At 54.0% G+C, this 17,316-nt stretch overlaps 1 protein-coding gene across 2 annotated transcripts in view; it reads right to left on the bottom strand.

The window, feature by feature from the left end:
• Ephb1 (EPH receptor B1) overlaps positions 1 to 17,316 on the bottom strand; it is a 337,284-nt gene that overhangs the window by 207,186 nt on the left and 112,782 nt on the right. For both annotated transcript variants that reach the window (XM_070005466.1, XM_070005465.1), the window contains one exon: positions 12,285 to 12,349. In XM_070005466.1, the coding sequence (XP_069861567.1) occupies positions 12,285 to 12,341 (57 nt within the window). In that variant the 5' untranslated portion in view covers positions 12,342 to 12,349. The remainder of the gene's footprint in view (positions 1 to 12,284; positions 12,350 to 17,316) is intronic.

Genomic DNA, 17,316 nt, shown 5'->3' with positions numbered 1-17,316 from the left:
CTCTGAGCATCTCAGATCCTTAAGGACACATACACCACCACCACCCCTTCCCCTTCTCCTTCTAGTCAAGTGGTAGAAAACCCCAGACCATGGGTTGCTCAGTTTCAGATGACCCCACCACGGGGCCAAATCTCTTTCTCCCTGAACCTGTGCTGGCTCTGGTCCCTGCCGTATCTCCTCACTTCCCTCCCCTCCACCTCCCCGGCCCTCGCCCCAAAGCCGAGTTCTCCAAGGTCTCCCCCTGGGACCAGAGGCTACTTCTCAGCCTCCACTTGGCAGACCTTTGGCACGCTCTCTCCTGCGTTCCTTCCTGTAATTATCTCCTCCCACTAAAGGAACAGCGGCTCGCCGTAGCGTGCTTTATCAGATTGGCAGGAGAACTAAAAAGACAAAACACCACTCGGTAAGAGAGCAGGGCCACACCACCAGCTCAGGCCTGCTGCTGGATGCCCGAGCCAGTGACAGCTCTTACGAGCCCCTGAGCTAACTTCTCCTCCCAGCAACCCTGGGAATGTTCTAAACTCAGGTAGGTGGATTTTTTAAAAAGGTAAGTCTTTTTTTTTGTTTGTTTTTAATCGAAATTGCTGCTAACTGGTAAACCACCTGGAAAAGGTTTAACTCATCCATACTTTTATGCCTTATTCCAGGATACATTCCCAGAGAGTCAAAGACTTAAAATATTAAAAATGAAACCGTAAAAAAAAAAAATAATAATAAAGTAACAGAAGAAACCAGGGGAATCATTTCTATATATTAATTGGGATAGGAAATGCTGAAACTATATCGATTTTCTCCACTTTTTCAATCAGAAACAACTCCAGGCAACATCAGAAAGATACGAAAAAGAAGAACTATGGGGGGGGGGGGAAACCACTTTTTTGACATCACAGATAAAATGTGTACTTCCTGAATGCAGGAAGAGAATTTCACATCACGGTAATAGAAAAATAGGTGAAGAGTGTCTGCAAACTGTTCACTAAGACACAGAGATAGCTCTTCAACGTATGGAAAGATGATCAATGTCAGCCGCTGCGACAAGGAATGTGTTCTATTTCCCTGAGAGACCTCACCTTGTTGGTTCCCGTCCCATGACAGGATCGAACTCTTCCTATTATGCACTTGCCACTCTAGCCTAATTGTTGACATAGAGTCTTGTAGTGGGCTTTTTGCCCGGGCTAGCCTAGACCCGTGATCCTCCCCATCTTAGCCTTCTGAGTAGCTAGAATTACAATCATCATGAGCCACTGCTCATGAATGCGGACACTGGAGACCTTTGTTCATGTCCACAAATGGGCAGACACGGATCGGCAGCGAAGGGAAGCCGGCTGTCTCCACAGACTGTGTAACGTTCGGTTCCGTACACGTGAAAGCGGTTGAGAAGAATGAAATCTACATTCAGAAAGGCATGCTACTATTTGCTGGGGCCTGGGATTCGAATGAGAAATGACTACCAATGAAGAGGAAGGAAATCTCTTTCCTGGGCTGATAGAAGTGTTTTAAAATAGGATTGTAATGATGATTAGGAACTCAGCAAGGTTTGCTAGGATAATTCTACGCTTAAAATGAGTACATTTACGGCATGTAAAACAGATCACGGGCTGGGCGCCGGTGGCTCATGCCTGTCATCCTAGCGACGCAGGAGGCTGAGATCTGAGGATCACAGTCCAAAGCCAGCCCTGGCAGGAAAGATTGTGAGACTCTTATCTCCGATGAACCACCAGAAAACCAGAAGTGGCGCTGTGGCTCAAGTGGTGGAGTGCTCCCCTTGAGCTGAAGAGCTGAGGGAGGGACAGCGCCCAGGCCCAGAGTTCAACCCCTCAACTGCCAAAAAAAATGATCACGGTATTAAAAACTGGAGTCTGTTACCACGTCCAGCCAAGGCCCATCACCCAGGGACACCAAGGACACCTTTCTCACCTCTTTATTTATCCACCAAAGCTAAGTACCAAACATTCATTTAACCAGGTTTGTTTTGTGGACAGACCAGGGATATTTACATTAGGGATGGCCTGTAGAGAAGGACCAACCAAGTGGCCGAGGAAGCATCCCTGTCACCGAGACAGGATCCAAGCCTTGGGCCCAGGACTCCACCCTGAGACAATTTGATTTTTCCCAACCCAAAGATCAGCCCATCAGTCTCATCAGCCAAGCACGTCTTCTGCGTCCTACACGTGCACCTCCTCTCCACCACTCCTTTCTGGATCGTATGCCTCCTATTTGGCCTTCCTCTTGCATTCCCCACAAAAGGAGTGGCCAAGGTATCACAGCGGCACAACACACCTGTTCTCCTGGCTGCTCGAGAGGTAGGAAATAGACGAACCTGCAGCTCACATGCCGTTCGCTCGGGGGGGGAAAAGACAGTTGAGCCCTCATCTCAACCAACATGCCAAGCTGAGTGGCATATGCCTAGAATCCAAAGTACATGGGAGGCATACATAGGAGGACTGTGTGGTCTGAGACTGTCCCAAGACACCCACAACCCCCACCCCCCCAAAAAAGAACGGGAGACCAGAGGTGTGGCCCAAGCGACGCGAGGGCTTGCCTAGCAAAAGCCCTGAATTCAAATCCAACTACAAGAGAAGAGGAGAAAGAGGAGGAGGAAGAGGAGGAGGGGAGGAGGGGGAGGAGGGGGAAGACAAGGAGGAGGAGGAGGAGGGGGAAGACAAGGAGGAGGAGGAGGAAGACGAGGAGGAGGAAGAGGAGGAGGGAGGAGGGGGAGGAGGGGGAAGACAAGGAGGAGGAGGAGGAGGAGGAGGAAGACGAGGAGGAGGAAGACGAGGAGGAGGAAGACGAGGAGGAGGAGGAAGAGGAGGAAGAGGAAGAGGAGGAGGAAGAGGAGGAAGAGGAAGAGGAGGAGGAGGAAGAGGAGGAGGAGGAGGAGGAGGAGGAAGAGGAGGAGGAGGAGAAGGAAGAGGAGGAGGAGGAGGAGGAGGAGGAGGAGGAGGAGGAGGAGGAGGAGGAGGAGGAGGAGGAGGAGGAGGAGGAGGAGGAAGGGGGCAGGGAGAGGAGGTGGAAAAAGGAGAAAAAAAGTGGCGGGAAAGCAAGAGATGTGGAAAGCTAAGCAGGGGCACATCCGCTCGCCGGCCACGTTGGCTTACGTTCACGTTGGCTTACGTTCACGTTGGCTTACGTTCTGACCCTAATTCCCTTCTCCCACCCTCCTCTCCTCCCCTCTGACCTCCATGACAAGTTAGGCGAATCTCACTTGAGGTGCCTGAGATCTTCCCTTAACAAATGGGCACACCCGGAGGCTCGGAGACATTCAGGAGTGGTCCTAGGGTCAGATCCCCGGCAGGCCTGAGCTCCCGTCCCAGATACCGCCTTCACGGAGGCTCAGACCCTCCTTCCACCATGATGGCCTTGCCAACTTCGCTCCAGCCACTGTCTTTACTGACTGCTTACAGAATGATTGGATTTATTCCACGCAATTTAGCATTGGCTCGTACACTGCTTTGAACCACTCTTTAATTGTGTGTGTATGTTGCGCGCATGTGCATGTGTGTGTGACTTTGGTCTCTGCTCCCAGGCTGTGAACTCCTTGAGGGCAGAGAATTATGTTTTGACTAATTTATTAGTTCATTTCGATAAGCAAAATCATTCCACGCATTTAGCTACATTGCCACGCCGACCCCAGTAGAGTCTGCTTAGCATGGGAAACCATCTATCAGACCATGATAGGGGCCTCGAGACCTATCTCTGAGTTTTGGGACTTCACCGAAGTCTACCTCAGAGAATGGGGCTTTACAGAAACCTATCTCTGAGTTTTGGGACTTCACCGAAGTCTACCTCGGAGAATAGGGCTTCTAAGAGGCCTACTCCTGGGAAAAGGCTGGCAAAAACCCCTGGAAAAGATGTGTTTCTGCCTATCTTTTCCTCATAAGAGTGCCTATTAATCTTTTACTGTTTCTACAGCTCATTGTACTTACTCATTGTCAATGTTCCCTTATTCAAAGCTCTTTAAGAGTGTTGACAACTCCAATATCTGATGAGTGTCTTAAAAATATGACTAACTCACCAGAGTTAAGTGCTACCCTGAAACCCCTCTTATGGAGGCTAGTAGACAAGTTATAAGTAAATATAAAAGTATTGGGGGTTTCACAAAGTCACTCCAGCAGAAGGAATTGTAAGAAATTTACAAAAAGTTGTAGGTGCGGCTAGAACAGAAAGAATGTATGGCAATTGCTGAGATAACTACTTAGGAGAAAGAACTTCCTCATTTACTAAGAGACTTGCTAAATCTAAGTCTCCTTGGTGCTTACTATTAAAGAAGGAACAGGAAAGATCTTAATGGGACAGTTAAGGCCTCTATAGAAAAAAGTAGTGGTTAATTGGTGACAATCATCGAAACCATTGTATTTCTTAAAAATAGAGGTAAAGCTGGAAACAAGTGCCTATCAGGCGACCAGTTGGTGACCACCCAAGGACGAAGCCCTGCAGCAAGGTTGTGTAACCTTTTGCCCTTTCAGGCGACCAGCTGGTGACTGCCCAAGAATGAAGCCCTGCAGCAAGATTATGTAACCTTTTGCCCTTTCTTATGGAGACTTTTTGCTATAAAAGTTTGTTATCCACTGCATTAAATCGCACTCAGCACTCAGCATCTACTCCTAGTGTGTGTGAGTTGTCTGTTTGCCATCTCCCCGTCCTATTCCAGGTTCCTCCCCTAGGTATCCTCCGTCGTCCCGACAGAACCCGGTCCGCGGCACTACATGACACAGGTGCTATAAAACAGGCATTTTATCCACTCATGCCTGGGACTGAAGCAGGAGAGAGAGAGGAGGAGTCGGGAAAAGCTAAAATAAGCATGAAAGCGGCACTGGATAGCTCATGCCCGTCATCCTAGCTACTCAGGAGACTGCTGGTTCGAAACCAGCCCGGGAAGAAAAGTCCATGAGACTCTTATCTTCATTTAACCAGCAAAAAAAAGGAAAAAATGAAAAGCTGGAAGTAGAGCTGTGGCTTCAGTGGTAGAGCACCAGCTTTAAGTGAAAAAGGGAACAGCATCCAAGTTCTGAATTCAAACCCCAGTACCAGTGCGTGCGTGCACGCGCGCACGCACACACACACAGAATATTGAGAAAGAATATTAAAGCCAGATACCAGTGGCTCACACTTGTCATCCTAGCTACTCAGGAGGCTGAGATCTGAGGATCGTGGTTCAAAGCCAGCCCGGGCAGGAAAGTCCGTGAGACTCTCATCTCCAATGAACCACCTGATAACACTAAGTGGCACTGTGGTACAGCAAAAGAGCTGAGGGACAGCACCCAGGCCCTGAGTTCAAGCCCCACCACTGACAAACATATATAAATTAAAAGGGCCAAACTCAGACAATTTTTTAAAAAAGCAGAAATTAGGAATACTTGAGGCGTACCAGAACGCTCACTGCCAGACCTCAGACTGCTGGGCGGTAGCTCTACCACCTGGCCTAAATGCCAGACTTCCTCGACTCTTCTGCCCCTGTGAGTTTTCTAAAGTGCATATCCATCTTTTTCACGAACCTTCTCACACCAGAGGAACTACGTTCCCAGTGCCCAGCCCTCAACTAGGCTGGAAGAGCCTCTTCTGCTCCACCTCAGTCCCTGGACCTCTGTGGAGGACTGTAGATGCCAACATATGAGCTTCTCCCTGGGGTGGAGGGGGGGGGGGAACAAATCAGCCTTGCACAATCCACCGAGTCTTAACAGCCTTTGAAAGGACGCTATTAATGATGCAAATAGATCACCTGTCCTTGAGATAAGTATAATAAAGAAAACAACGACACTCATTAGAAAGAACTTGTTCAGCCTTTCAGACCATGACTTTGATGTATAGGAAAGAGGCATCCGGCGTCCAGGTGGCTGGGAGATCTAGTTTGTTCAAATTGCTTAAGGGTCTGTGGCTACCAGTGCCTATTGACTATCTGCAGTGAATCGCTGTCCTTTTTGCCATGGGTGTCCCCACGGCCTTCCAGGGCAGCCCCCACCGCCACCCCGGATGTGAAATGGGCAAACATCACTTGGAGCCGACTTTGGTGAAGAGGTGGATGAGCAAGGTAAGAAATATTAGCTCATCCAGGCACCGGAGGGCTCGTGCCTGTCATCCTAGCTACTCGGGAGGCTGAGATCTGAGGGTCCTGGTTCAAAGCCAACCCGGACAAGGAAAGTCCCTGAGACTCTGATCTCCCATGAACCACCAGAAAATCAGAAGTGGTGGCCGTGGTTCAAGAGGTAGAGTGCTTGCCTGGAGCTGAAGAGCTGAAGGACAGCGCCTAGGCCCAGAGTTCAAGCCCCACGACCGGCAAAAAAGGAAAAAAAAAAAAAAAAAACAGTATTTAATCTTTTCTCTCTCTCTACATTCTCTCCTGAGGTAGGGTGTGTCTGTGAGGGGAGGGGGTGGTTTCTAGGCACAAAGGAACCAGAACAAACTGTCCAGAGGAAGAATGGCCTGCCATATTGTTGGGAAAGCTGGGAGAGATACATGTGTGGCTTAGGAGAGTAAGGAAGAAGAGTAGGAGGAGATGTGGTTTGGGCCGGGTCCATTCCAACCTGTCCCGGTTACAGCCGCCGCTGAGTCTTTGAACTTCGGTTGGCTGGTTCTACCGAGTCCTATTTCATCTTGCCAGGGTGGGGGGGAGCCTGGCCCGTGTAACTCATCTAGCCCCGGGCCGCCGGCTACCTGCCAACCCACCTGAGTGCCAATCAGGGCCACTTTTCCGGGGATCAGCAGCATCCTAAGCCCCGCCTCCGGCTGAGTCATTGGAGGGCGTGGCCAACCAGCTCAATCAAGCCTAGGTTACAGAGAGAGCCAGACTTCCTCTCCTTCCAGGCCCCAGAGGGACAGCCACCAGCCACCTTCCCTTGCATGGTCAGGGGAGTCTGCCCAGCTTCCTCCGGGCCGAGTTCAGGGTGGACCTTCTTCCTCCCAGCCAGTGATCCCTGCAAGCCGACCACCACCCAGCAGCTCAGACTATAGGAAGCAAAGCTGGGCCCGGCCCCCTACCGGCGTCTGGGACCTTCTCCGAACACGATCTCCAGAGCGTGAAGCTCTCTGGTGTGCAGACAGCAGATTCTGAGCTTGGAGGAAAGCTGGGATAGTAGACGAGCTCGGCGGCTAATTAAAATGTAAAACGTGGTCCGTGGGGCATAAACTCCTACACGTCCGGTGGGATCTATCATTTAGTGTACCAACCAACCAAGGCAGCTTCCGACTCAACGGTTCCCCTGAGGACTTGAGTTAGCAGCTCCCCCTCGCCACCCCCAATCTGCTTAATTTACCTCCCCAGGTGTGCCCAGCTGGGCAGGCACTAATGGCACATCCCCTCCCACACTACCGTGGCCCCCGGGCGCTAATGCTAACCGGCCGTGCATCTGACTCTTCTGGAGGCCCGGCCCCTCGGAAGGCCTCCCGTGGAGGTCGTCCCATGCAGAGCCAGGATGTACGACAGGGAATGGCATGGTGGCAATCTCCACGCGTGCTCGGCCTTCCCCGGAGCACAGCTCGGTTATTGGGGAACTGGATGGGCCTTGGCTTCTTCCCCTCAACCTGGACAATCAGGGCTCAGAGCTCCCATAACCACAGGAGCCACGGCTTCGCAGGGGGAAAGGTGAGGCTCAGGGGCCTGACCTCAATGCCCTCCGGGCTCATCATACCAGGGGACGCACCCCCGCAGGCTGGGAAGGGGGCTCCCCTTAAAACCACCCCAGGCCTCCCCGTAGCCTCTTCCCGGGCAGCAGCCTTGCGTACCAGGCCCTGCCTGGAGCTGGGGGTCCTCCGGCCCTGGCTACGGCCGCCGCTGCTGTCCCGTTGTTGTTGACACTGTAACAGTGACAAGTGACAAATTCATCCTTCTGACAAGATCCCTTTAAATAATTCACAGGGGTCTGGGGATTAAGACACTGTTTCTCTCTGTCTCGGTAGAGATTGAAAATACCTCCAGCTGGGGTATTTAAAGAGCAGGATAATGGACTGGCCCTCCATCCCCCACCCCACCCCCACTCTGTTCCCCCCCACACACACTTTCCTGTTTCTCAAGCTCATCCCCCCCCCCCCCGCCCCACTAGCCAAGCCCAGTAACAAGGAAGTCCAGAAAACAAGAAAGAAGAAGAGAGAGAGAGAGGGGAGGAGGAGGGGTGGGGGGGAACCAATGCTTGGCTGGTCACTATAGCAACGGTGGCAGGGTATTCAGCTGCCATTATCCCCGTGCTTCACACATGTGATTATCTTAAGCTGTCGATTGAATGTGGCTCTCACTGCGGCCCAACAAGGCTCTGCCTGACAGGGCAGGGGTGGGAGCCGTGGGGGGCCTCGGGGGCCCCAGCTGCCTCATACTGGCTGAGGCTCAGACCCAAGCTTCCACTGATGGAAAGGCTGCTGCGGAGTGACTCCCAGGATGGAAGCGGTGGCGTTTCCCTTCTGCTTGGGACGGGACCGTCCTGGAGCTTGGGGGACCACGGTGGGGGGGGGGGGGCGGGCAGGCTGGGGGAAACTTCTTGTCCCATCCATTCGACCCACGACGCGGGTCCACCCTTCCATGCGTCCGCTCCTACGTAAGCCTCTTGTGGAGTCAACTCTACCACCGGCTCAACCACGGGGTTTGCCCCCCCAAAAAAGGTAACCCCACAACCAAATCCTCCCCACCTCCTCTGTATTAACGCCAATAGTATCCGTGGGGTAAAAAGGCTAACGGCAAACCAAAACAAAAAGCCCAGACTCGGAGAGGACCTTGGGAGTCTGCGGACAGAAATGTCTGCAAGGTTTCTGCTGAGAATCAACCCGTAAAGCTGCTCTCCAGAGCAAGAAGATAAACATGTCTTAATAAACAAACAGGAAAATAAACCTGACAGGGAGGTTCTTGGGAACCACCCCGACTCCCAGAGTTCCTGAAATGTGCGAGCTGAGGGACTAGCCCTCTCCCATACTCACACACACACACGTACGCACACATCCAAAGCATGTAACAATTCATGCTCTACAATGAGCCTGTGTCTCATTCTCTCCATCACTCTATTCAACACATACACAGACCCCGCCTCCCTCCCCCCCCAAAAAAAGTCTCATCTAAAAGCCCTGAGAACCACCACAGAGTGGACAGGGCCCTGGCCTTCCTACCCACTTGGCCCCAACTCCTCCCCTCCCCTCCTCACCCAGTACCCCACCTACTAAGTCCTCTGCCTATCAAGGATCTGAATCTTCCTCCCGAAAGGAGGCCCCTGGCCTTGGCCGCCGTCTCCTCCTCCTCCAGCCTGCCTCCCTCCCCCTCCCACCTTTGTCTATCACTGTCTGTCAGGCAGGTGATTTTAAACTTCCATTCCTGAAAGACGTAGATTATATATATATATATATATATATATATATATATATATATATATATATATATATATATAAAATGTTTTAAGTGCCTCGGGGTGTTTTGCTCCTCATTGCTTCATAAAAGTGACATTAATAGCCAGGGAAGAGCTCTGCTGAGTGCAATTAGGGAGGATGTTTCAGGTAGGAAAGCTGTTTTGAGCCTGCTAATGTTTCCTAATTACAGGCCTTTTGGTGGAGAGAGAGAGAGAGAGAGAGAGAGAGACAGAGACAGAGACAGAGACAGAGACAGAGAGACAGAGAGACAGAGAGACAGAGAGAGAGGAGAGAAAGAGAGAGAGACAGGAGAGACAGAGTGAGAGAGTGAGAGAGCGAGAGAGCGAGAGAGCGAGAGAGCGAGAGAGCGAGAGAGAGAGAGAGAGAGGAAGACTGGGTGGGAAGGCCTAGGGTGTGGAGTTCTGACTCTCAGTGGTTTACCTGGAGACCGAAGGGGAGGAGGAGGGTGGAGGGAGGGAATGGGGGGGTTTGGGGGGGTCAGAGGTCAGCAGCGGGGAGACTGGCTGAGAAAGCTGTACTAATAATTCCTGGGAACAGAGCTCCAGGAAAGGATTCCCTCTGAGGCATCAGTCCCGCCTACTCTTCCATTTCCCAGGCTCTCATTGGCTGTGCTCAAGCCACAGACTCTGCGGGAGCCAATACGCGCGCTCTCTACTTTCGGGATTGGCTCGGGATGGACAGGGGATTCAGACCAAGTCCCTCGGACCCAATCTGAGGTACTCTTGGGCCAAGAGGAGAGTCTCTGCGTGGAACCAGCAATGGGGGGTGGGGGGGTGGGGAGGGGAGGGAGGAGAGACAGAAGAGACAGAGACAGTGATCAACCCCAGAGCTGTGCACTGGGACCCTCCAGTTCCATGAGCCAAGGTTATTTCCTTCAAGATCAAGTTGTAGTTTTCTGTCACTGGCCACCAAAATTTTTTTAAAAAGGCAAGATGAGGAACGGTTTCCGGCAATCAGCCACCGGGTCCAACGCCACCCCCAGCCGCCACACAGTGTGGCACTAGAGTAAGAAAAGGAGCCACCGGCCCTGCCCCCTCTGCCCTCCTGTCCTCAGCAGGCCTCGAAATCCCAATACGTGACGACAAGAACAACATCATCATCATCATCATCTGGCCCACAGCTCAACGTCTCCCGGATCTTCCCTAACTCGGGTTTTTCTGTCTGTGAGCACGGTGGAGTCCGAGAAAGGAACGCAGCCCTGCGGACTAGGGTTGGGGACGCGCCGGCCGCTTCCTAAGTACATAGAGCAAGGACACCTTCTTAGACCAGACTCAAGCTGGTCCACCACAGGCCCCCCACTGAGGAGAAGAGGAAACTGGGCTTCTGGCTTGACTCTGCCCTGGTTCTCACTCCCTGTTTGGGGAAACACCAACTCAATCCAGATCTTGCTCTCCCTCCCCCCCCCATCTCTAGACACAAGGTGCATGGTGGGGGCAGGTGCTTTCGGTCAGGGCCGTGGCGGCAGCGGCGTAGAAGCATGCGTGTGTGAGTGGAGACGCAGGTGAGGCCACTTGGCTTGTGATCAGGTAAGAGCCGTCCCTCGGGCACGTGCGTGATTATTGTGTACTCTGGACCTGCTGTGCTGCTGGCTGGAGACTTCCCTGTCCCCCCCCCCCGCCACCTACCCCACTCCCCAACAACATGGAGTACCACGGCTCAACCAAACACGGGGACAGAGAGAGCTGGGCGGTCTGGCAAAGACGAGGAAGCAGCCCAGGACCACCTTGCCCCCAGACCAGCTTCACAACCCCACGGGAAAGAAAGCAGCGCCCCCCGCACCCCCCGACACACACACACACACACCTTAGCTCCTCTGCCTCTTTCATCCTTCAACCCCAAAGCTAGCCAGAAGATTGTCCGAGCAAGGGACAGGGTTTATCGTCCGTCTCCACCTTCTCCTCAGCTTCCCCTGGTCTGCTCTGGGTATTGTGGGGGGGGGGTCCCCCATGCCAGGGGTCCCTTTCCACGCCTCTGTCCCCCGCACGCTGCATAATCTAGCTGGCGGGTGCTCCCCTTTGTATTCCTCACCTTTCATCCCTCCGTTTCCTGTGGGATGACATGGGGGGGTACCCTGCCCCCCGTCTCCGTCAGCATGGCAGCCGCGGCCCTTCACCAGGCCGGACACACAGACCCCAGAAATCGGGCTGCTTCTCCTGCCGGACCCAGGGGGTCCTTGCTTCCTTCCCACCCTCTCCACGGGCCACCTATCGGACTCCTACTTACAAACCCCCCAAAAAAACAGCCACCCGTGTACCTTTGCCTTCTGGTCAACCTGTGTCACGCCTGTCCGTTCCACTCTCCCGTGTCACCAAGTGTGCACACACACACGCACGCGCACACAGCTGATCCACAGACGGGAATCAGAATGGCTTCTCTAGCCGGGCGCCGGTGGCTCACGCCCGCGGGCCTAACCACTCAGGAGACTTAAGATCTGCAGGATGACGCAGTTCGAGGCCCGCCGGGACGGAAGGCCGCCCGTGCGGGACTCCATCTCCAAATAACCCAGCAACCAGCCAGAGGGGCTGGAGGCGTGGCTTTGAGGGGTAGAGTGCCAGGTGGGAGCGTGAGGCCCTGAATTCAAGGCCCCGCCCTGATACCAAACGTCCAAGGCAAACTCTAGCAAAAGCCTCGGCTCTCCTGAGCTCCCCCGCTCCCTCCTCCCGGCCTGGCGTCTCTGTGGCCTCTGATCTGTGTCCCCCCCACCGCCCCCCGTCTGCTTCCCTGTCCCCACACAGCCGTGCCCAGAGCCTGTGCCTCTGGAGGGGTTGTGTGAAGAGAGATTCAGTATCACGCGAGTAGGCTGCAGAGCTCAGGCGGGAGACACCCCTGCCTCTGGCCCCCCGCCATGTGCACAGGGGTCCGGGAAAGGCTCTGCCGTAGCTGCTCTGTGGAGTCCAGGACTCCCCACACACCGCAGAATGCGGGGGTGCTGGTCTGACACTCACCCCTGAAGCAGGATTGGCCGTCCAGCCCAGCTCCGCAGTGGCTGTCCTGGTGTCCATTAACGTTTCTGCAAATAAAGCAAGCAACTGGAGTGAGTTGTGAGGGTCCCCTGGCCCGGAGCCCTTATTTCCTGAAATCTTCGGGGTGCGGAGACGAAGCGTTTTCTCCTCGTCTGTCCGCTTCTCCCTTTCCGGAAGTCAACTCCCCTGATCTTAGCCACTCCCCCCCCCCCATCTCCGCCTTCCCACAAGTCCCTCTGCGCTGGCCAAACCCAGACACGTGGTCCATCACCTGCCCGAAAAGACTCCGCAGGGGACTCCAGGGCCCCTGACAGATCAGGTGTGGTGATGGTTCACGCCTGTAAGCCCAGCGACTCAGGTGAGGGGAATCAGAGAATGATGGTTCAAGGCTAGCCTGGGCAAAGAAAGTGAGTCCTCATCTCAATCACAAGCCCCCGCCCCCCTCCCCCAGTGTGTGGCGCCAGGCCTGGGGACGGTTAGCTATAGGGAGGAAGACATAGGAGGATCACCATCCAAAGCCTTCCCCAAGCCAAACAACCACAACCACCACGCGAGACCTTCTCTGGATAACTGGATAACCAAAAGGCTGTTGTTCACGTCTGACAACAGGGAACTATGTTGGGGAAGGAGGTTTCCGGTGTTCTCGCCCGCTGGGGCACTGTCCCAGAGAGCTGCCTGCCCCATAGACACAACCAGAGCCAGACCCAGACACAGGCCCTAGGGATGTTCCAGGGTCTGAGAAGCAAGTGGCCATGCCAGCTTTTTGGGACACTGGTGGAGCCCAGAGAGGCTCAGGGTCTGAGCAGGGCTGAGCCCCAGGGGATCCAGGACCAACCTGCCCCGGGTCAGAAAGAGGCTGGGGTATCTCCGTGGGCCTCCAAGCAAACAGGAACCATAGAGCGTCGTCCTCGCCAGCTTGTGGCCCACCTAGCATTACTGCCCCTAGTGGGCTGGAGGTGCACATTGAAAAGCACCCAGACATAAAGAGAACTAAGAGAGTTGTCTACTGGGCACTGGGGTGGCTCACGCCTGTCCATCCTAGCTTGTCAGGAGGCTGAGATCTGAGGATGGAGATTCGAAGCCAACCCCGGGCGGGAGAGTCCCCGAGACTGTTTTATCTCCAAGGAACTGCCAAGAAAAAAAAAAGTCAGAAGTAGCTGCTGTGGCTCAAGTGGTAGAACGCCAGCCTTGAGCAAAAGAAGAAGTTCAGGAACAGCGCCCAGGGCCCTGAGTTCAAGTCCCAGGACTGGTACAAAGAGAAAATGAAATTAGATTTTTTTTTTAAAAAAAATCAAGCAAGCTGGTGTCTTGCCCAGTTTGAGGTTGAGCTGGATTGAGCGCCATACCCTACCACAGGCGAATGAAGGGCATGAGATCTGCTGAGTTGATCCCGCCCCCCTCCACACTCCCTGGCCCCCCCCCAACTTTCTGACAGCTGAGGAAGACTCCCTACAAGGAGCGGCCCTGCCTCTCCCTGCCTCTCCCTGCCTCCCTCCTCATCTCCACTTCACAGAACTAATCACGATCATCATGACACGCTGAATTTGCATAATACACTCCGAAGACACTTCATGGGGTCGGGGCCGGCGGGGGCGGGGAGGGGGGGGAAACCCCTGGCAGAAACTCATCTCTGCGATTATTCAAATGTTTCTGCCAGGTGGGACCGAGGCAGAGGTAAATGCAAACCCACACGGGCCGAACGGGGGACGGGAAAGGGAGGAGCAGCGGCGGCGGTTTGTGTGTTAAGTCACACTGACAGCCCTTGCTGACCACAAGCCCACCGGGCAGACCTGGGCTTCCAGAAGATTCTATTGAGAACTCTGGCGTAGGGGCAATCTTTGGCTCACAGAACCAAGAAAAGCCATGAGAGAGCCTCCCCCCCGCCCCCCCAGAACAAACAGCATCCCCCCCCCCACCAACCCCAGGACCTCGCTGAAGGAGTACGAGTCGGGGAGGGATCGAGCGTCTGGAATATATTTTCTTTAAAAGAAAAAAAAAATGCGACCTTCATTTCCAGACCTTCCGGGGACGGACTCCTTTGTTCTGTTTAATTCTACAAAACCGAGATTTGTGATAGCCACGGTCACCTCTCTGGAGCTGTAATTGAATCTGCTTTGGAGCGCCGTCTCCTGTGGAGTCCACCAGACGGGCTCTTTACATTCTGCCCACGGAGGAGACCACACAGGGGCCGTAAACCGGTCCACGGCAGAGAGAGAGAGAGAGGATGGAGGGAAGTTTCTTGGGGGACTGCGGAGAGCTCTCCGGCCGGGGTGGGGGGGAGTGGGGACTTGGAGAGAAATGCTTTCTGGAAGTTCCCATCTCCCCCCCCCAACCCCCTGCCAGAGGAACAGGGCCCTCATGTGCATGTACGAAGGCATAATCAGAATTCTGGCAGGAAGTTCTGGTGGAGCCCGGTTAAATGTTTACCGTGAACTTCTGCTCTGGAAACAGTGGCGTCAGGATGGTTGCTGTGTTGCTGTCAAAGCTGAAGATGTCATGGCGGGGAGGGAGGGGGAAGGGGAGGAGGACGCCATTCTGGTACCCATGCCCACAGCCCAGGCTCTAACCTCTAGGTGCATTCTCTCATTGGGGCCGGGGGGGGGGGGAGGTGGAGGGGGGGAGACATTCTGGGGTGTGCTGGGTATGCTGAACTTGCTTATGCCCTAAGCCTCCCTCCCATCAATCATCAATCAATCAAACAATCTCTCACACCCTCCCTCCCTCCCTCCCTCCTTTCTCATCTGCAGGCTGCAGTTACACAGCACAGCAGGACTGTGGGGAGGACGCCAGAGCAGGGTAAAGCCACCACAGAGCCTGGGGCAGGGCTATGACAATCATGTCGTGACTCACGAGCTCCAGTTCCCGATCCACGGAAACCACCTGACGCCAGTGGTATCTGTGTGATACCCGTTCAGGTATATCTACCGAGCGAATGATATCAGGTATCTAATCTACCTCCTGTGCAGTGGCCGTAAAGGCCAAGGGAATGATAAAGCAATGGATAAGAATAAGTGTCAGCCCTGGGGGGGGATGGATGGCTCCATGGGGGGGGGGAGGGCGATGAGAAGCAAAGGTCACAGCTGGCATCCTATTCCATTGGAGGGAACGAGAGCAATGCTTCGGTACAAGGGATCAGTGGACCTGTTTCACCATTTCAACGTGGAGACGTATGGTCCCGTAGATGGAGGTAGACAGAGGGAGGGAGGGAAGGACAGAATACTGGAAGAACAGAATAGAGGAATAGAGGGGGAGTCACTCAAAGCAACAAGGTGAGGGGAGGGAGCCAAAGATAGGCTGGAGGGAACGAAGGAGAGCTCATCCCAAAGAGACGGGAGGATCAGAAGGCCAGCGAGCAAGATGAGGGGGCGCAGGGAGGTCTGCTCGCAAGAGCCAACTCAAGAAGAATGGGGGTGTATGAGAGACCACTATCCTGAGGGGCGGGGGGAGGCACTATTCTGGAGAAGAAACGCTCAGTATGGGAAGCATCAGGGCGCCCTGCCACGCAGAGGAGCTATCGCCCTGGGAAAATCCAACTGGGGTTGACCAGGGCTGTGCTTCCTTTAAGAAAGAAGAGACAGCTGCTGTCGGTCATGGGGCTTGAACTCAGGGCCTGGGCGCTGTCCCTGACCTCTTGAACTCAACGTAAGTGCTCTACCCTTTGAGCCACAGCGCCACTTCCGGTTTCCTGGTGGTTCATTGGAAATGTAGTAGTTGGGATGACAGTCCCAGGAACCACACCACATGGTAGGTCGAGAACCAGACTCCTGTCCCTAAGTACAAGAAGTACCTGCAGAAAACTCCACAAGCAGCCCTGACTTCCCTCCTCTGGGAGGGGTTTGGGGGGGCGAAGGCTGTATATTTGTGGTTAGAAAAAAAGGGGGGAGGGGAGTCCAAAGCCAGGCGCTGGTGGCTCACACCTGTCATCCTAGCTACTCAGGAGGCTGAGCTCTGAGGGTCGTGGTTCAAAGCCAGTCCGGGCAGGAACGTCCGTGAGACTCTTCTCTCCCATGAACCACCAGAAAACAGGAAGTGGCGCTGTGGCTCAAGGGGTAGAGCGCTCACCTTGAGCTAAAGAGCTGAGGGACAGCGCCCAGGCCCTGAGTTCAAGACCCATGACTGACAAAAAAGGAAGGGGACAGGGGGAGTCCAGGTATGCATTGAACAAGGGTGTCCTGGAATCGCACCCCTGGGGAGCAGACACTGTACGGACTTCCGGAGACGGAGCAAGAATAGGCGGGCATGTCTAGTCCTCAGAGAACTGAAACAACCATACAGATAAGACTGTGGCTGGTTTGGGGATTCTCCGTTCTCAGTAGAAGCTAAGCAACCTTGAGAGATAAGAGAGCTGTGACTTCCAATCCACAGGGACCCGGGTTCAAGTCCCAACGCCGCAAGCGATGTGCACACCCAGCCAACACAGCAGAGTGTCAGGCTCCTCAGCCGATGAATGGGGCCGTGGCCCCAGCAAGACTGCTTTCTTAAGGACATTCATTTGCCTAGCACTTATTTACTCTCCTTGCCAAGTGTAACATGCAAGGCGAATGGAAGCTATCATTACGTACGTCTCCGGTGATGGATGGGTGGGAGATGGCCGGCGAGGAAGAGAAATCAGCCTGAGTGAACAGGAATGAGCCAACCCAACCCATCTGCTGAGCTGACTGACTGACTGAATGAGTCTGAACAGGCATTCAGATTATCAACAGCAACTGTGAAATTTGCTCTTTTAAAGGACATGCAGATCGGCAGAGTCCTCCCTCAACCCCGCCCTTCTCCTTCTGCTTCTTTTATTCCAAGGTGCAGTTAATTATGGAGGGCGTCAAGAAAGCCAACAGCGTAGATGGGTCACGGTGCAGGAAACCCGCCTTGGGCGGTTGGGACAGGCTCCAGATCTGGTCTGGGTTCACGCGTGAAACAACGCTCAGGAACGAGTAGCGAAGTGAACGTGGTGGTGGGCCTCCCAACTCCAAGGGGCTCCTTCCAAGAAAGGAGACCCGGGCCTGCTGGCAGGAAAGCT

The sequence above is a fragment of the Dipodomys merriami genome, unplaced genomic scaffold (assembly GCF_024711535.1).
Source record: "Dipodomys merriami isolate MVZ:Mamm:240054 unplaced genomic scaffold, mDipMer1.0.p SCAF_68, whole genome shotgun sequence".
Classification (NCBI taxonomy): domain Eukaryota; kingdom Metazoa; phylum Chordata; class Mammalia; order Rodentia; family Heteromyidae; genus Dipodomys; species Dipodomys merriami.
This window is presented reverse-complemented; position numbering and strand designations above follow the sequence as displayed.